The sequence below is a fragment of the Polistes dominula genome, unplaced genomic scaffold (assembly GCF_049000335.1).
Source record: "Polistes dominula isolate Pdom_NZ unplaced genomic scaffold, Pdom_raw_medaka contig_73, whole genome shotgun sequence".
NCBI lineage: Eukaryota > Metazoa > Arthropoda > Insecta > Hymenoptera > Vespidae > Polistes > Polistes dominula.
The window spans coordinates 9,622,362-9,641,898 of record NW_028300951.1 but is presented as its reverse complement, the minus strand read 5'-3'; the positions used below and the strand labels follow the sequence as shown (position 1 = coordinate 9,641,898).

General features: G+C 30.2%; 3 protein-coding genes and 1 long non-coding RNA gene across 8 annotated transcripts; 2 read left to right on the top strand and 2 right to left on the bottom strand.

Moving 5' to 3' along the window:
- The first annotated feature begins 935 nt into the window (after window positions 1-935).
- Window positions 936-5,403, top strand: LOC107067837 (solute carrier family 25 member 44). 4 transcript variants are annotated; one of them, XM_015323695.2, is made up of 5 exons: window positions 936-1,126; window positions 1,863-2,182; window positions 2,333-2,637; window positions 2,702-2,888; window positions 2,979-5,403. In XM_015323695.2, exons 2-5 carry the CDS (start codon window positions 2,008-2,010, stop codon window positions 3,296-3,298), a joined length of 987 nt encoding a protein of 328 aa, XP_015179181.1. In that variant the 5' UTR covers window positions 936-1,126; window positions 1,863-2,007; the 3' UTR covers window positions 3,299-5,403. The 4 variants fall into 4 exon arrangements, with proteins under 4 accessions (XP_015179181.1, XP_015179179.1, XP_089028041.1 ...); XM_015323693.2 differs by having other exon boundaries at window positions 936-1,174; XM_089171915.1 differs by lacking the exon at window positions 936-1,126 and adding an exon at window positions 1,371-1,505.
- Window positions 5,404-5,795: 392 nt separating this feature from the next.
- Window positions 5,796-16,609, top strand: SCaMC (Short Calcium-binding Mitochondrial Carrier). Of its 2 annotated transcripts, XM_015323679.2 has the most exons (10): window positions 5,796-5,995; window positions 6,073-6,698; window positions 7,242-7,368; window positions 7,767-7,854; window positions 7,984-8,095; window positions 12,921-13,079; window positions 13,199-13,456; window positions 13,561-13,728; window positions 13,851-14,105; window positions 14,182-16,609. In XM_015323679.2, the coding sequence occupies exons 2-10, from the start codon at window positions 6,483-6,485 to the stop codon at window positions 14,254-14,256; spliced, it is 1,458 nt and encodes a 485-aa protein (XP_015179165.1). In that variant the 5' UTR covers window positions 5,796-5,995; window positions 6,073-6,482; the 3' UTR covers window positions 14,257-16,609. The 2 variants fall into 2 exon arrangements, with proteins under 2 accessions (XP_015179165.1, XP_015179167.1); XM_015323681.2 differs by lacking the exons at window positions 5,796-5,995; window positions 6,073-6,698; window positions 7,242-7,368; window positions 7,767-7,854; window positions 7,984-8,095 and adding an exon at window positions 9,894-10,508.
- On the bottom strand, window positions 7,374-7,845 carry LOC149032729 (uncharacterized). Its single transcript, XR_016176376.1, has 2 exons — window positions 7,743-7,845; window positions 7,374-7,659 (listed from the first exon to the last, which is right to left on the bottom strand). It is a non-coding gene; the product is annotated as an uncharacterized LOC149032729 (long non-coding RNA).
- A 492-nt stretch (window positions 16,610-17,101) lies between the features above and the next one.
- Window positions 17,102-19,110, bottom strand: Pgls (6-phosphogluconolactonase). Its single transcript, XM_015323676.2, has 4 exons — window positions 18,894-19,110; window positions 18,396-18,596; window positions 18,006-18,289; window positions 17,102-17,895 (listed from the first exon to the last, which is right to left on the bottom strand). The coding sequence occupies exons 1-4, from the start codon at window positions 19,021-19,023 to the stop codon at window positions 17,791-17,793; spliced, it is 720 nt and encodes a 239-aa protein (XP_015179162.1). The 5' UTR covers window positions 19,024-19,110; the 3' UTR covers window positions 17,102-17,790.
- Between the last annotated feature and the right edge of the window lie 427 nt (window positions 19,111-19,537).

The window sequence follows — 19,537 nt, the reverse complement described above, 5'->3', positions numbered from 1 at the left end:
CTACAGGTAAATATTTATAAATATAAATTCAACACCAAAATTTAAAAAATAAATTTAAAATTCATATGAAAAAGAAAATTTTTTTAAATAACCCGTTTTAAGCGAAATATCGAGCAAAAACCGTTTTCACCCCTTGATTTTTAATAGAAGGGATGAAAAAAAAAAATTTTTTGTTTCCCTACGATTGTTATTTGTAGTTTTTTAAACATAATTAAAAAAAAAAATTTAAAAAGTCTAATTTTTATATTTTTTATTGAATTTTCATTTTTTGAGTACTTTGAACCGTCGTAGGGGTGAAAGGGTGCGTTTTAGGGGAAAAATGGTCTGAGAGAGATAGGCCTAAAATTTTATGCTCTACAACTTTTATTTGAAACTTTATTTGATATTTTCAATATATAATCCAAAAATTGTATTTTGGGGTAGTTTTTAATTTTTTTCACCCCTTTCCCGGTGGTTGAGAACTTTTTTACTTTGCCCACAGTTTTGTACGCATTTTTCTGATAATTTCCATATTTTTTCAGCCGTATAGCTCAAAAACCCGATTTCAGGGCTATTTTGACTGGACTAAAGTACGCGCATGTGTGGAAATAATCCCACGTCCTGGTATCACTGGCGCGAAATGTTGCAATTTTTGAAAATATTTTCAGTATAAACTGTAATACCAACAGGATGATGGTAAATTGGAGCATGCATTGAACTTGTCGATAAGACAGTAAATATTTTTTTGTTTATCATTTTATGCAATTTTCGAGAAAAACTATTTCTTTTAATTTTAACCTAATATCGCATTACAATTATATTTTTAATTTAAAATATGTTCATCTATACATTTAGCAAAATGTTTAATTAGTTTATATTTTCTAATCTTTTCTATAATAAGTAGAAGTATTGTTTATCAAATCTCTCTCTCTCTCTTTCTCTATCCTCTCTCTCTTTCTCTCTCTTTCTGTCTCTCTCCTCTCTCTCTCTCTCTCTCTTTCTGTCTCTCTCCTCTCTCTCTCGCTCTTTAATAATTGCTCTTTGAATTTAATAGTTTAATAAAATCTCAAATATTATTATTACTCAATAACCCTTTAGTCACGTGACTGATATATTAATGCTGATATGTGCTGAACCTAATCTAATTGTAAGAAGAATAGTAGATTATAGAGTAACTGAATCCATGAACTATCAGGTTATATTGATTATATTTCATATTTTATACTTTTGTTTATTGTTTCTATGGTTTAACACCTACATTTATTAATTAAATTAACATTTCCTAAAGAAAATTATTATATTTTCATAACCTGTCATTTTCTTTCATATGCATATATTATATTTTAAATATAATTCTCCGTAACATTGATATACTATTTTTATATTTGGTCGTACAGTTCCCCCCAGCACCTTGTCATCATACGTACTTTGAAAATATTTTTGCATCAAGTGATATTTGCACTAAATATTAACATTCATGAATGATTGAATAAACAAAGTTTAATCATTCGCAGAAGATTATCAAGGTTTACAAGTGAAAGTTTCTCTACTAAGATGTTTTATCGAATAAGTTATCATATTAATCTTGTTAAACGATAGTTGCCAAATATTTATTACGAAATCTTATTGTGTAAAATAATACTAGTAATCTTGTCGTGTATTACTGATGTTATTAAATGCGCGATTAAAATATAATTAGCATCGTATTATTGAGGTTAGAAAACTAGTTGACTGCTAGATTAATTGTTACTAATAAAAAAGTTTTTTTAATTTTTCATTTAAAGTTTCTTGATTAGAAGCATATACAATATAATATTACAGTAATATCAAATATATTCAAATAAATTTATAATATGACATACCTTTTTTCTCTATATTTTCAGATCTATGAGAATTCAGATGAAATAATGAGATATGAGTAGATATTTTCTGTAATATAGAAACGAGATATGCAGGATCAAATAAAAGAAAGACTTTTACCTAATTTTCTTGCAACATTTGGATCTAACTTACAAATCAACGTTGAAGATGTCCGCTGTGGAGGCACCGCCTTTTATTCGGACCATAGAATGGGATATGATGGACAAAACAAAGTTCTTCCCATTGAGTATGCTTTCCTCCTTCTCTGTAAGATGTTGTCTTTATCCTCTTACTGTAATAAAAACCCGACTTCAAATACAGAGACACAATGTCATGTATAATGGTAAGTATTCAATACAAGGAGCCTCTGTTTTAATCTAAAAAGAAAAAGACAAATTCAAGATTCTTTATGGATCTGTAAATTTGTATTACATATAATATATCTAGTCTAACAACACAGACATTACTTAATAATAATTTATGTTAATTACAGGAATGATAGATGCCTGTAAAAAAATTTATAATCTAGAAGGTTTTTCTGGGCTCTACAGGGGTTTTTGGATAAGTTCTATACAAATTGTATCCGGAGTATTTTACGTATCAACTTATGAAGGAGTACGTCATTTGTTAGGAAGAGAAACTCTTACTTTTCGTATAGATTCTCGTGTAAAAGCATTGATTGCAGGAGGTGCTGCTAGTTTAGTAGCTCAAACAATAGTCGTACCATTTGATATCCTTAGCCAACATCTAATGGTTCTCGGGATCAATAACAAAAGTAATAAAGTTTTTATAGATAAGGTGAGTAAACGAAAATATGGACCGATTAATATATTTACTAATAAGTTCAATATCATCATGACAGTTAGGAATGAATCCACTTGGTTTAAAAGTAGAGCCTGGAAGGTCACGTGCTCACATATCCATAGAAGTTGTAAGATCCATATATCATAGAGATGGCTATAGAGGCTTCTATCGTGGATACATAGCATCTTTATGCGCATATGTGCCGAATAGTGCTCTTTGGTGGGGCTTGTATACGGTATATCAAGGTAATCATTCATCCATTTTATAAGAATTTTTTACTATCTATGTAATGCACTGACTAATACCTACTAATTTCCTTCAATTGATTTTTATAGATGAACTTATAAAAATATTTCCAATATGGTTTTCACACTTATTCATTCAGGCAGTGGCTGGTACACTTGGTGGTTTTACAACAACTATTATTACAAATCCTTTAGACATTGTAAGAGCAAGGTTACAAGTACAAAGATTAGATAGTATGATTACCACGTTCAAGATTTTGTGGATCGAAGAAAGACTTAAAATGTTTACAAAGGGCTTATCTGCTCGTCTTGTTCAATCGGCATGTTTCAGTTTTACGATAATATTAGGATATGAAACTATTAAGAGAATTAGTATTAATGAAGAATATAAAAGTTTTATTAGATGGTGAAATTTAAAATATCCACTTGTAGAAATGTACATTTAGATGAAATCAAATGCATTTTATTTAAAAATACATATGCAAACGCACAAATGTGCACATAAACTTTTCTAAAAGAGAAGGGAGGTAAATATACAAAAACAAGTTTAAGTTGCTTCGTTGATTGGGAGAATCTACAAAAATATTTTCAACACCTAGTGTGAAATCAATGAGATGTTTAAAAAATTAAACAAGGAGTTGAAAGTTAATTTTAAGTAGATTAAAAATCGCAAATATTGAATCATTCATGGCACAAATCTACTAACGTAACATACTAACGTAAACGATCAGCTATATCAAAAGTTTTCCTTCATAATATTAATCTAATCAGATCTCATATTATTGATATTTGTTGAATTTAGGAGAATCATTTTGCCATAGAAAATCTATCACTACGATATGTTTAATGTCTTGTGATAGAGAGAAATAACTTTTATTTAATATTATATTTATAACATATTCACATTACTACAGTAATTTAGAAAAACAAATCGCAATAGAAAATATATGTGGATATACAGTGAGTATCACTTAAAATCATACACTATTAAACAATTAGAAGACAATTTAGAAATAAATACATTAATATATTTTTATCAAATATTTAATGAATTTTTCTTGAAAGGATTATTTATAACAAATAAATTAATCAAATATAAAACTAATATATATATACAGAGAGAGTAAACTGCATTAAACGTAACTGAAAATTCTACGTGTTGGTATAACTGTAAAAATAGAAGAAATACTTGTTTTTTCCGCATTTAAAAGTTGGTCGTCCTTTGTTTTCAAGATTATTTAAATGTTTTTTTTTTATTGTAAGAATCAATTTAATATGCATTAAAGTAAAAATAATAATAAGTACATTCGTATTAATATTAAATCATTCATAACACAAGTCGATTATAAAAAATCATTTTAATTCGATATTTTATGGAAGGTAAATTTTATTATATACGCAGGTTTATAATTAAGTAATATTTAAACAATAGTACATTTATTTAACCATTGAATGTCTATTACTATATTTGGAATATTAAACAATTTCGATCTGATATTTGATTAACAATTATTTTAATACTCTAATACACTTTACTTATATTACAGGAAAATTTTACCCTCGTATTCATGATTGCGCAGGAGCATTGAAAAAAAAAGTACTAGAATCAGAACATTATAATCTTGAATTCTATTTATTACGAATATTGTTTTTGATATCACATATATAGCCTTAGGATAAGTCATATAAACAACATTCAATAAAAGAACTTTCACAGAGGACAATGTGCCAGTCTAACGATGAATTTCAAAGAGGACGGTACATCCAATTTATATTCGGTGCTTTCAAACTACAATATACACTTCCTTCGATTAATTATCAATTAATTAAGGTAAATCGTACACAATACTATAATCTACTAATATTTTAGATTGTTTAAACTTTTAACGTTTCTGAGACCAGTGATAACTTTGAGTTGAACATTTTTATCTAATCAAATATCAGATCTAAATTTGCTTAATATTCAAAATACATTAATAGATATGTAATTTTTAAACAAATGTACTTTGTATTATTCTTACTTAATGGATATTGAACTGATTATAATATTATAAAATATTTGAGCTTTTTATTTTTAAAATAGCTAAAATTCATTTATGTTATTGGTACACATTTGTGTGATTCATTTGTTTAAAGTTTTCAAATTAAATTCATTAAATATGTAATAATAGTATACTAATGTTTGTATTTCTAAATTGTCTTTATCTTAACATACTGTATCAATAGTTTACAAGCAAAGTTCTAATAAACTAATGGTGTACAATTTTAAGTAGAACTCGCTGCAGTTGTAAAATAGATAGACAAATAATTATTTAATATGAATAAAATATCTACAAAAGTATCATGTTAAGCATACAGTATATTTAATATAAACTGCTATGAAATATTACCAAAAAATAAGTATATATTTATTACCGATAATAAGCACAATATTTTGATTGGAGGGTGGCATTTAAATGCCTTACCTGGCAAACATTGATTTTTTGAAAAAATTAATAAATACTTGTAATTTAAATGAGTTATTTCTCTATAATTAGATAGTTTTTATTAACTTTGATGGTCTCATATTACCCCTTAGAATCTATAGAATATTTCAAGTGTCTTAATGTTTGTAATTTATTTCAAGAAGATAAATTAAAAAACGAAAAAGAAATTAGTTTAAAACTGTGCATATATATTCCACCGTTATTCAATGATATCTAAAAAATCCCGCCAGTGGGAAGTTCGCTCCTATTGGTGAACACGCATGTAGACCATTGTGAATAGATTAATAGAGAGTAGATTTTAAGTAAAAAAAATGTTACCAATAATATTCAAAAGGAATAATCGCGATAGTTAAGTTTAGCAAGAAAGTGGCGCTAATAACGCTATTAGATGAAACTAACGGTCAATTTGTAATCGCGAAAAAGGTGTGACTACTGATTGGCCGCATCATCGGCAAGTGGCGCTAAAACCGTTGCTCAGAATTGTTCGATCGACGCCACGATTATTAAACCAAACCAGCAAGATCTTTTACAAAAAGATGTTTTTTGAGAAGAAAAAGCGACAAATAAGAGGAATTAGGCGTGAAGAGTATTCTGCACAGTGAAGAGAAAAACGTTCGAAAGGTTTTATACATCCTTTCTCTCTCTCTCTCTTTCTCTCCCCCTCTGTCCCTCCCTCCCAACGTCGATCGTTTTTACAGGAAGCAAAGAAAGAAAGGGGGAAGGCAAGGCAAGGGTAGGGAAGCAAGGCAAGGCACCGGTCGTCGCAGTGCGGCGGATATATCACGCGAGTCGTGACAAATCGGAGAATCGTTTCTCGAGTAATACTACTAACAGAAATGGCAGAGGAAGAGGGTGCGTCCTAACTGTGATTTTTTGTGTGCGGCTGATTCTGCATGCGATGCCCCGATTAATAAACGACCAAGACTATACTAACATCGAGTACACTAGTACATACAAGGGTATTGTCATATTTGTCGATAACACGAGAAAACATTAATGCGTTTGTGCATTTTCACCTTTGAACTATTTTATTATTGGAAAAATCTAACAAACGTTTTCGACGCGAACAAAGTTCGTGCGAGAAACGTAATCATAGTATAAATGTTGTATGAATAATCGCGTAAGCGGAAAAATGCCCGCATCTCGTGGAGGCATGGTGCATGGTGTTATGCCACCGCACTACCTCCACGAGTTGCCGGCACAAGACGAGGAACGGCTCGAAAACATATTCAAAAAGCTCGATCTCGATGGAAACGGCAGAATCGACGTGCACGACCTTTCAAAAGCGCTTCACGAGGTCGGTGTCCACCAGCGGTACGCTGAGGTAATCCTTTCTTTTCTTTTCTTTTTCATTTTTATGTAAACTGACGATCTCGTCGCATTTTTACCTGTTCACCTACTTTGTCTAGTCATCGTCCAAAAAGCCTAATTAATAACATTTATTTCACGTTATTTAGCTTGAAATTTCCTTACCGGCATTATTTTCTTATCGCAATTATTGTATCCACGAGGGAAATAGGTCAAGCGCATCTTTGACATGCACACATGTAACTACATACATGTACAATCTGCTTACTTAACATTCGATACACTTGACAGTCTAGCATTTTATGCAATATTGTATTTCTATGGTTTCTTCGCCTAGAGATAAACAAGAACTAATCGCTCCAGTATTACGTCGCGTCGATCCGTCAGGATTAAGCCTAATCAAAACTTTATCCATTTTCTTCTATTTGAATAAAAAATAAACTGCTTTTAAAAACTTCATTTCATCTACATTCCACGTCATTGCAAATAAGTATTTTCATATAATTTATATTGTATAGATAATGTGCACATGTAATATATTGTTGTCATTTTCTTTCAGAAATTCCTTGCCAGATCGGATAGCACAAAAAGCGGTGACATCAGTTTGGCAGAATTTATACATTATGTTCGTGAGCACGAAAAAAATCTTCGTCTTCAATTTTCTGATCTCGACAAAAATAGAGACGGTGAGTATATTATACAATAGAACTTTATTTTACATTAGTATTTAAAGAATTTTTAATAATTATCTATAGTCGTACAACGAACGGTCTCTTTCGTTGTAACTGTCATGTGCCAATTTATGCTCTTAACATTTGACCAAACACTTTTTTCCTTTTTCTCTTTTTTAAACTGTAATGCCCTTGCGAGAGAAAAGATTGATCTTGTTTTATCGAGTATGCATCTATTTGCTCGATTAATAAGCGATTTTGTATCCAAAATACCTAATGACTGATTTGATCTATACAAAAATCGATCTATAGACAAGTAAATTATCTTCCGGTAATGAAATAAATCTATTCATAAAATAAATTTAAAAATCTGAATACAAACTGCTTACTGATTCGTGTCATTTTATTCATAGGCAAGATCGATCTTGAAGAGTTGATAAGAGCATTTAAGGACTTAGGCATAGAAATGGAACGTGGCGAGGCAACCAAGTTGCTACAACGGTAAGATGTCCTATGTTACAAATTAGTGTGACATATTATTAATGATCTATTGTGTCGTTAAACTAAGTTAGACCGTTACCAATTTTGGACAGTATAATCCTTTTATTTCTCTTTAATATTGATTCACAGAATGGACAAAGATGGAAGCCTCAATATAAGTTTCAACGAGTGGCGAGATTTCCTCTTGTATGCACCAAGCACCAATATCCATGAACTTATACAATATTGGCGACATTCTACCGTAAGTATTTTCTAAGGTTCTAAACAATCTTATATTTTGTTATTGGACAAACTAAACAATTGCATTGTACATATATAAATGCATATGCATAAAATGTATTATTATGATTCATAAATAGAGCGTTTTCGAAAGCGTCGCGTTAACGCATTACTCGTACATAGTGTACACATAACAATCGTCGTTTCGTCCAATCAAAACTCAACGTGGTAGGGGGAATAGTTTGACGTGTACCATAAACATGATCGTCTTCAATCTAGGCCGCCGCTGATTCGTCGACGAAGAAGGCTCGACCGTAGCTATGACGTAGAGGATCGTCATTAAGTATGACCTTCCTCGTCTCCAGCTGTTTCTCCCTTTCTTTCTTTCTTTTTTTCTTCCTTCCTTCCTTCCTTCCTACCTACCTTTTCTTCCTTCTTTTTCATACGTATCATCTGCATATATATATATTTTTTTATCCTCCATGCATCGGATGTATCAACCGTTTCGATGAACTCACATACTCGAGTTTGTTGAACTTTAAATATCATACAGCTAAAAATCGTACAACATTGATTTCTTTTGCAATCCTAAACGATTGTACTGCTAATATTTTGTTCTAATCATTCAGAATTATATGTTCAAAATGTATTCGAAAACAAAAATTGTTTTTTACGTCATAGTGTTGTTATCGTCATCGTCGTTCGTCGTCGTCATCATCGTTGTTGTCGTCACTCGAACGTGAACTTTAAACATGGCTGATTAAAACGTCTTATTATAATTATTATTTATTGCTATTTACTTTACAGCGTTGAGTGATACGAGTCTATTTATTCTAATTAAAAATGTCTCGATGATCAAAGCTTAATCATTATTTACATAATATTTCAAAACAACTACTGGGTTTTTCTTTTTTTAGGAATAATGATTACACAAAGGTTGAGACAAAAGTCGAAATTACGTGCAATTATGACGGCATTTAGCGATAACGTATAGAGGAAATATGTGTACAAAGAGTTCTTATGTCTCTATATTTTGTTTTTTGTCGTTCACAGTACAACGGAAATCTTACTTAATTACGTCATGAATGAGATAAGAAAGAGGTATTAAATTGAGATAAAAAATGTTTCATTTGTTAAAAATTTTGACATTATAGGAAAATAAATATAAATAATATTTATACAAAGTGATGAAATTATTCCTATCGTTTCGTCAGCCATTTCTAAAGCTATCGAGGTCATCCCCTTGCGTAGCTTCGGGTACTTCCAAGTGACGTATTACGCATATCTTGTACTTTATTCCAATACAATTACCAATAATTAATTTATGTCTATATGATTATTCATTATCATATCTTTTCTCAATTCGAATTGTATAGAATTAAATAGAATTTTAATTGTTTAAAACTCTTCTCTTTCTCATACTTTGGAAAATTGGATAGAAACATGTACATCATGCATACATATGTTTCTTTCAGACAAATGAAAAGATACAGCTGTTATATGACCAATGATTATCCATGAACAGGATACGAGTGAAAGGAACCTTTGATCTCATTTTATCATATATTATAAATTATTTATCATATATCATAAATTTCTTGCAAAATATTATAAACAACCGAATTTATACTGACTTAACTGAATACTTTAGATAAAAAAATAATTTAGTAATCTCGTTTTACAGATCAAACTAACGCGGGAATTCTCAAAGGAGGATTTAAGAATACTTTTACAACGTGATAAATAGAAGAGATTTCTAGACGAATAAATGAATTTCTTGCTCGCTGCATGTCGTTCGCTTCAACTCCATTAGAATCCTTAGATTCGATCGTCTACATAGGAGAAAAAAATGAAATTCAAAGTTTAACTTAGCTTATAATATCTGACCCAAGTGGAATTTCATTCCGACTATATTAACAGCAGACAAAGTGGCGAGGGAAATGTGCGTTCAGATCTCTCTCTCTCTCTCTCTCTCTCTTTCTCTCTCCCCCCTCTCTTTTTCTTTCAACTCAGTATCCGCCAGTATGTCGAGAGTCGTTAGGAAAGAGTAGGGATAAACGAGAAACGAAGAGTAGGGATTTCTCGGCAAAGCATGTGATCAACTTCCTTTCTATAACTAACGTAAGCCTCAGTCGCGACGAGATCGTGCTCAGTGTTGTAAGATTGTTTCTTCTGGTCAACAATTTTGCAATTGCTTTCTCGATCGCTTCTCAATTATATTAACAATAAGAAGAAGAAGAAAGTGCAATACTTGTTAATACTTGTAAACGGTTGTTAATTTTGATTCATTTTTTGTATTATTTTTAACAAGATATTCTCACATGAAACCTAAAGATTATCACAAGGGATTCGCCATGCTAACACAAGAAAGTATTCCATCCAAGTATCAAGTTTGTGAAGACTTTCTTCAAGGCTATCATGAGCTTTTACAACGAGTGAGTGTTTCTTCTGTGTACTAAGAGTAACGTACTTAGCGCCGAATGCTTGTAGAGGTGAAAATAAGAACTTTTCGAAGAATGTGCATTTCTATGGTGTGCCACCAAATGTAGAAATCGGTGAAAGCTCCATGGGGATTATTCTTCTTTTTCTTTGCCTCAATGTAAAATATGTGAACCTAAAGCTACCCGTGTAATCTCGTTTACTGCCCTTTTTATTCACCATCAAGGACGACTTTACGAATATATAACTGTAAACGTTCTAAGAGAGATTTAATTGACTGTTATCCATCCCCCTACTCTTCAACGTCTCTTAATATTTTTGTTATCTTATAGTTTATGCGAAAAATGATGGATATTATATTCATGACTCACGATATTACTTCCAGATTGTTCTGTACGGATAGCTGTAGCTAACACGCGTATCGAATTATACGTCGGTCATTGATAGCAGACAGGTGATATTGTTATCCGACACTTCATCTCGATTTTCTTTCGATATTATTACATGTTTACAATACTTTACTTCATTGTTTGCTTTACACAAAGTTTGTAATATTTAAAATTAATTTATAAATGTTCACATGTGTTCTTGAACGTTTCAACCTTTTTTTGTAGCGTTTTCTTTTGCCCGGATTTCAAGCAGATTTGAAATAATCGCTCGATTCATGTCTACAGATATATTTGCCAAAGATAGTAGGATAGATAGGTAGATACTTGTATAAAGACAGAGAAAAAGAGGGAGAGAGAGAAATAGTTAGTTTGTTAGTTAGTGAGTTGAATTAGGAAGGTAGAAATCGACATTGGGCGTAACACCAAGTAATTCGTTTTTGGCCATTCGCCCGTTACCGTCACCATCATGAAAGATTTGACTTTCAAGTTTCGTTCTTTTTAGTCGTCATTTGAATGTGCTTTGAGCTACTCTATTTTTCTCGAGAGATTTCATTTCTTTTTGTTTTTTTTTTTTTTTTTTTTTTTTTTTTTTTTTTTTAACATTAAAAGAAGGAGGGAAGAAAAAGAAGAACTCAGTATGGAGAACCTTGATAATTTGGATAGTGATATATTACTCGAATTCTACTTAAAGTTAAGTACTACCCTTCAAGCTCGATTAGGAAACAAGCCAAGTGATTTTCTTCTAGCTACATCTCACAGAGTCGTATTATATTTTATTTCCATTTATGTGAGAAAAGATAAAAGCTTACATTTTGTATTTTAATATAAATGAAAAAATAACGAGAACGGTGTCACCCCTAATATGTATTTGTGTGACTAAACGTATAAATGAAAAAAGTATACGAATCACGTGGTGGTCACAAGCAGTCAATCACGCGTGCACTTGGATCAACAATGAAGATTCTTTTAAACATTTATGTCTCGTCTAGACTTTTGTCGAATTTTCGTATATTTACTAATTGCAAAACTCTAACGATTCAATTTGCTAATATGAATAATTTATCAAAATTTCTCAATAAATTTGTAAATAGATGTCGGCCTTCAAAATGATTACTTGAATGACTCCTTTTAGAAATTATTTTTAAATGTCAAATTTTATATAACCAGCGATTTCTTTTATATTACCTTACAACTAGAATAAACATCTTCCATCGAGACAATGTGTAATAATATATACTATCTTAAATTTATATTAAACTATAGTTAACATTTAGCCGACCGAACGCCCCACAGAGACCCCTACAGTTTCCACCACGTTCGGAAAGGCCAAACTGCGCTCCTCCACCGTGCATTTTTCTGAAGTAGTGTTCTAGAAAATAATTTTATGGCTGGCAAAGACTCCATCGGAAATCCCGAAAATAAAGAGCTGTAATAATAAGCAATGAAAAATTTCAAAAATTGGTGCATTTGATTATATGTTGTACCCTATATAAATAAACTCTATAGAGAAAGAAGCGTTCCTCAGATGAAAAGGGTAGATCTACCCGAGCGGCCGGCAACCGACTACCTTGGAAAAGGGTAGATCTACCCGAGCGGTCGGCTAAGTGTTAAATAGAAAGTCAGTAAAATGAAATATTTATCTTGTTTCTTTTCGAAAAAAAGGATGGAAAGTGAGAGAGAAGAATTGATGAGAAGAATAGTGACAAGATGACACTATTTTGGTACGATTTTAATCAAAAATAGCGATAGAAATGGGAAGAGATTTTGTACATTAGGTTTATCTTATAATTAGTGCAATAAACGAAACGGTCATTATGTGTAATTTATTGAAATTTTTCTTCACAATTTATATGGTTTTCCATTTACGATCGTCGGAAATGACCCTTTCGGTTAGTTCATTAAATACTAATATTATAAATAAGGAAGACTATGTAGAAATAATATACATTATACATTATACACATATACACATTATGTACATGCACGTATCTTCTATTATCGGATTCTTGAATTTTACAGTACATGGATATCGGAGAGGATATGGGAGTTCCAGACGATTTTACGAACAGTGAAATGGTCTCAGGAATGTGGTGGCGACATTTATTAGCTGGCGGTATCGCTGGTGGAGTTTCACGAACATGCACAGCACCTTTGGATAGGATTAAAGTTTACCTCCAAGTATGTTATTTTTACATTATTAATCTTGTTTACTTAATTTATTATTCATTTGGTACGAATCAAAGGTAATTTAAATATTAATAAGAACATAGATAAAGCATACGACTCTATTATTTTAGGTCCATGGAACACGGCATTGTAACATTACCAGTTGCTTCAGGTACATGTTACGCGAAGGTGGCATTATAAGCTTGTGGAGAGGAAACGGTATAAACGTACTTAAAATAGGACCAGAGACTGCCCTAAAGTTCATGGCCTACGAACAAGTAAAGAGAGCTATCAAAGGCAATGACACTAGAGAACTTGGACTCTATGAGAGATTCGTGGCTGGATCTATGGCCGGTGGTATTAGTCAGTCTGCTATATATCCTCTCGAGGTACAAAGACTATATTTTGATCTTTTAGAATTTTCTTTTTATCACAGTATTAATCGAAATGAATAAACCATTTATCATTTATCATCGTGGTTTTCACGTTTCAGGTACTCAAAACGAGACTGGCCCTTCGTAAAACGGGTGAGTTCTCGAGTATAATCGATGCAGCGAATAAGATATACAAGCAAGGTGGTTGGAAATCTTTTTATAGAGGTTACATTCCCAATTTAATTGGAATTCTTCCTTACGCTGGAATTGATTTAGCTGTATACGAAGTAAGTGCATGTTCTTCCTAGTTTCAATTGATAGGAAGATATTTATTTGTTCACTAGATTTCTCCTATTTGACACAAATTTCATAAAAAATAATAATAACGACGTTCATCATTTGTTTGCAGACACTGAAAAATAGTTATTTACGAACGCATAAGAAAAACGAGCAACCAGCTTTTTGGGTGCTTTTGTTGTGTGGTACAGCTTCCAGCACTGCAGGTCAAGTATGCTCGTATCCATTAGCTCTAGTCAGAACTAAATTGCAAGCCGAAATATCAACGGGAACTGATTCAAATACCATGATCGGAGTTTTCAAAGATATTCTTAAGAGAGAAGGTATTCGCGGTTTGTATCGAGGAATAACTCCGAATTTTCTTAAGGTACGATTTTAAAATCTAAACCACACATATATTCTCAAATCTTCAATTAGACTAAATAAAATATTTCTTATTCTAGGTTGCTCCGGCTGTATCGATTAGTTATGTAGTATACGAGCATTTCAGACAGGCACTTGGTGTTAACATGACGTGATAAATATACACATTAGGAGATATTAATTTAATTAAATTATTCCCTAATTATAATCGTGTAAGAGATATTTCGGTAAAAGTTCGAATGACCATCGGATTTGCACCTTGTGTAATTTACCGTTACCAGTCTCTCTATCTATTTATCTATCTATTTCTCTCTCTCTCTCTCTCTCTCTCGCTCATTTTCACTTACATTGCTTATTTATTAAAAACTCGAAGCTTCTCCGTCATGCAGGTTATATTCAACAATTATTGAAAACAAGGAAAAGGAAAATGAAACGTTAGTCAAACGTACAATTATCGAATAAGGATATAAAAAGCTGACGGAAATGATAGAAAAAACAAAAACAAAAGAAAGAAAAAAAACAGAAAAAATATAGTTGACAATACAAGTGAAATTGCTGTAGGGAGTGGTGCATTTGTAAGACGTTATTTATCTTAAAACAAAGAAGCAAGTCAAATACTTTGTTTTATCTTATAGTAAATTTGCTTTTTTCATGAAAAACCTTAAAAAAAAAAAGAAATATCTATATTCATATAGTTCGCCGACTTTCATTGAAAAAGAAAAAAAAAGAAGAAACCAACAGTACAAATTATTCTGTTTGTGTTAAAAAGTATTAGTATGATGTATAATAATTAATTGACTTTTTATGTTTTGGACAAATTTATTATATTTCATTATTTTAAACATCTACAAATGTTGACAGTCAGTATTGATACTATAAAAAGTCAGTTCCTTTTATGTACATGTTTATTTCTATTGGTTTTCTTTCATTTCCTTTCATTTCCTTTATTGTGCTATTAATAATCTCCCTTGAAATAAAATATTATCAAAACTTTTTTTTTTTTTAAAGTACATTTAAACGTTACACGAGAGATGATTCTGTGGTTAATAAAAGAATCCAATTATGTTAATAATATTAATTATATGCTGTGATAAATATGATTATAAGCTGTGTTTATGATTCAACGTATAACAAGATTATGAATTAGAGAAAAATCTCAAATATGTGAACGTTGTTGAGTTAAGTAGAAATTATTCATGATGTATTATTATGTCTTACATTGAATCATATAGAACAAAAAATATGTCTCAGTTTGTACTAGTGTATTGATTTATTCGTCGAGCTTAGTGCTCCTCTTTATTTATAATTTCAAATGCAACACACACATTTGTTCCAACATTTCATTCCCTAATTAATAATTTTTCAAAAACAAGCTGTGTATATTATATGTATTATAAGCGTGTACAATTAAATATTATATGAAAGTGCAGAAAATGTTCTTCTACATTAGAGGGGCGTCTGAAAAAAAAAGGATATTTTAAAGACAGCTCAACAAATTTGTTCTTCCTATACTTGATATTCATATCTTCAGTTACTTCAGTCGTCGCCTTAGTTTCCTTGTTTTCCGCCTGTTTATTTTATCCTTCGGTAATTACTCATGGAAAACGAGAATTAGGGAGGAGAGTTTTAATAAGACTGACTGAAAGGAAGTTAGAGCTCGTCGGTTTACTGTTGGTGAGAGCATCTATATATGTTTTTATATTTCTGCTTGTTTGTTCATTTGAACGTGGAAAATAATTGAAAAACAATGATTAAAATCTCGAGGCATGACACAGCGAGTTTTGCGTAAATACCTAAATAAAAAAAATCAATGTTAGTCTTATGTACGAAAAATAATGTAAACAGAAAAAAAATGTGCTTCAATTTATTAGGCTGCTTTAGTTTGAATACAGGCTGTAGCATTTACACAGTGCAAACACTTTATACGTGTGAATATTGTTATCTTTAAATAATAATGTAATTATTGCATATTTATATGTCTATTGTAAAAATCATTGAACAAAAAATCGAAAGAAAAATGATTTTGTTAAAAATGTAATGCAGAGAGAATCTTAACACTTTTAAACGATTAGTATATTAATATTTTTTTAGTACAATGAAACTGAGTTTGATTGTTAATGAAGGTTGCGACGTAAGATTAATTGGTTTACTATTTATTTTTTTTTTTATTCTTTTTTTTCGTTCTTTTTATTTCATTTTATTCATGTACACCGGAATAACTATTTTTAGTAAAAATAAATATAATTTACAAATAATTAGAAACATTTGGTTCCTAAATGGTCCGTTGGTAAAATTTTTGACTTACGGCGAGAGTGCAATTCGTAAATATACACATATTAAATCGTGTTATTTCTTTTTACAAGTTATATGCAGAGATGTATATAGATATTATCTCCTACTATTTAAAAATGATCATATATGTACGAACATACGTACATATATATATAAATAACCAAAGAATATTATTTGTGATCTGTCAATCAAATACAATGCCGTTTACCTCAGTAATTTTCATTTATTTCACTTAATTCTGTATCCAAATAGTATTATGATTATTATTAAAATTGAATAATGAACTCCTTGCGTTATAAAAAAAAAAAGTAAGTAATTTCACATAATTCGAAATCTATTTGAATATAAAATTAAAGTTGAGAAATTGAATCTTTGTTAAAATTCCAGTTTAAAATATAATGATAAAACTTCTTAATAGAAATTAGGAAGACTCGTTAATGTATATAATATTAATCATTTTTAATTGAGTACCAATAGCCTGATGATTTTTTATATTAATTTTATTTATATCGATATTTTTATTCATTATGATAACTTGTGCATCATTGTAAAGAGTATATATTTATATACATATATATTTCCGTGAGAAATAAATTTTTTCGAAAAATTTTCAAAACTTGCATAAAATCCTTCGTTTTCAAAGGCCGCTAATCTTAATATGTATATATATATATAAAATGGATAATAAAATAGGTAGACGGTGCAGACTAGATTTTTCATTTTTAATTCACATTCCGGCATATTTATTTTATCCTAAGCCTCGGTGCATAAGGCAACTCAGCGCGTAAATATACCATAGATGTAAAATATAACAATCTTTTTATTACAACAATGCAGAAATATGCATTGTACACCTAAATTTGAAAGATATATCAAGTATAGCATTTGACAAAGGACAAATGTTTCATAAATTGAATGTTCCCTCAAGATGATAATAGTTTTCCTGCTTTTCTTCTTTTTCTTTTTTTTCTTGTTTACTTACATAATACGCATTTAATCTTTTCAAAGACAGAAATTTAATTGGACATAAGATTGATCTAAGAATATGTATTATCGGCATATTATTTTTACCTACGTTTGTTTTCTGTCGTTGAAATAATTAAATACAAAACATATCAATGATGCAACAAAAATTTAACAGAAATAATAATAACAAAACAAATTAGACATTTTATATGTAAAATAAATAAAAATTAATATTAGCCATTTAGAATAATTAACAATTTAATAATATAAAGTTTCTATCTAATTAGATCTTTCTTTATGCAAATTGTATGCGTATACAAAATAAAAAGCTCAAAAAACGTAGAGCATGGCGAGCATTGAAGGAAAAATACAACATGGAATGTTACAACACTTAAATTAATATCTTATCCATTTTTTTTTTCATTTGAAAGTTAGTCCATAAGTTTAGCCGCTTCTTCATCTAAAATCCAATATAAGGAACCATTGGTTGGCTCGACTCGAGCAGCCGGTAAATTTTCATTATCTTTCAGGATTTTCTAAAATTAAATGAAGAGCCATGCGAAAAGTATAAAATGATCAAATTTTACAAGATTTTTATACAAGCGTACACACTCTTTTATGTATTATATAAAAATATAATATTTACCTTGACTATCTTAGCTTTGCTATCTCCTAATACAGTAAAAACACATACTCTAGCATTGTTAATAACAGGAAATGTGAATGTAATCCTAGATAATGGTGGCTTAGGAGAATCATTAATAGGACAAACCCATAAACTTGTTTCATCCAAGAGTTTGTGATTAGGAAACAGAGAACACGTGTGTCCATCCGGTCCCAATCCTAATAATAATACATCAAATTTTGGTAAACTGTCGGGTGGAAAATAGACAGACATTTTTTTTATATAATCCCTTGCAGCTTCTTCGGCTAAAAAAAGTCAATTAGATAAAATAAATAAACTTGTCAGATGAATTACAAATATGAACATAAACACATATACAAAGGACAAATGAAAAACATTAATAATATATACCTGAAAGTTCAGGATCGATTTTGATAAATTGATCATCAGTTATAGGAATTACCCCGATAAGACTCGTTTTATATGATCCATAAGTCGATTCTCCATTTTCAAAAGGAACAACTCTTTCATCGCAGAAGAAAAAACGCCATTTGCTCCAATCGGTTGTAACATTAGGTAAAGTCTCTACCAATATATTTACAAGAGATCCTCCTAATAATTGTAAATATTTATTAATATCATTCAAAATAATATATTTAGAGAATAGTTTTATATACTATTAAAGAATCACACTGTAATTATCTAGATAAGCTAATATTGTATTCTTTTTTCTATATTATATAAACATATTCATAATAACATATAGATAACATTAAATTTAAAAACCTTTGCTATACAACCTAATTAAAATAAATGTTTTAAAAATCAAGAAGAGAGAGAGAGAGAGAGAGAGAGAGAGATGGAACAGAGATACTTAAAACGGTTTGTAAATTGAAATATACTAATCACCTGATAATCCAATTTTGAAAATATCATCGCGAGCGATTGCTTCATCAGAATTTGTCTTAAGTATTTTAGTTAAGCGTGATATTACTGCTTCATAATTTTCTTCGATAAGTATATCTATTGTTTCTGCCATTTCTTCGTAAGAATAACCTTTATCCTTTTAACCAGCAAAGATCAAACACGCCAGTTGCGAGGCGGTTTATGAAGAAAATGTCCGACTAAAAATATAATGTTACCAGATGGAATACTTGCTTGTAAAACTCATTCAAAATGAAATATGATATTTCTTGTTACTTTTTCTTTTTCATGATAATATAACAAAGTGAAAATAATGACGAAAGAACGTCATCAATTACATATTAATATTAAAATACATCAAAAATACGATTAAACTTATACTTTAGAATTATTTTTCGAAAATATATGAAGCCTTCCTATTGGTCAAGTAACTTAATATTATTCTTATTTTCTACTACGTAATCAAATGCTTCGATCAGCGGGAAATTTAAATCAACATGAAAAACCGATTAGGTTGACTATACTGATTTTTTCCTTTGTAATAAATTCGTCTGTATATCATTTTACTTGTTTAATCGAATTTTTTTATGTAAACTATTATATAAATTTAAAATACAAGTTAATTATAA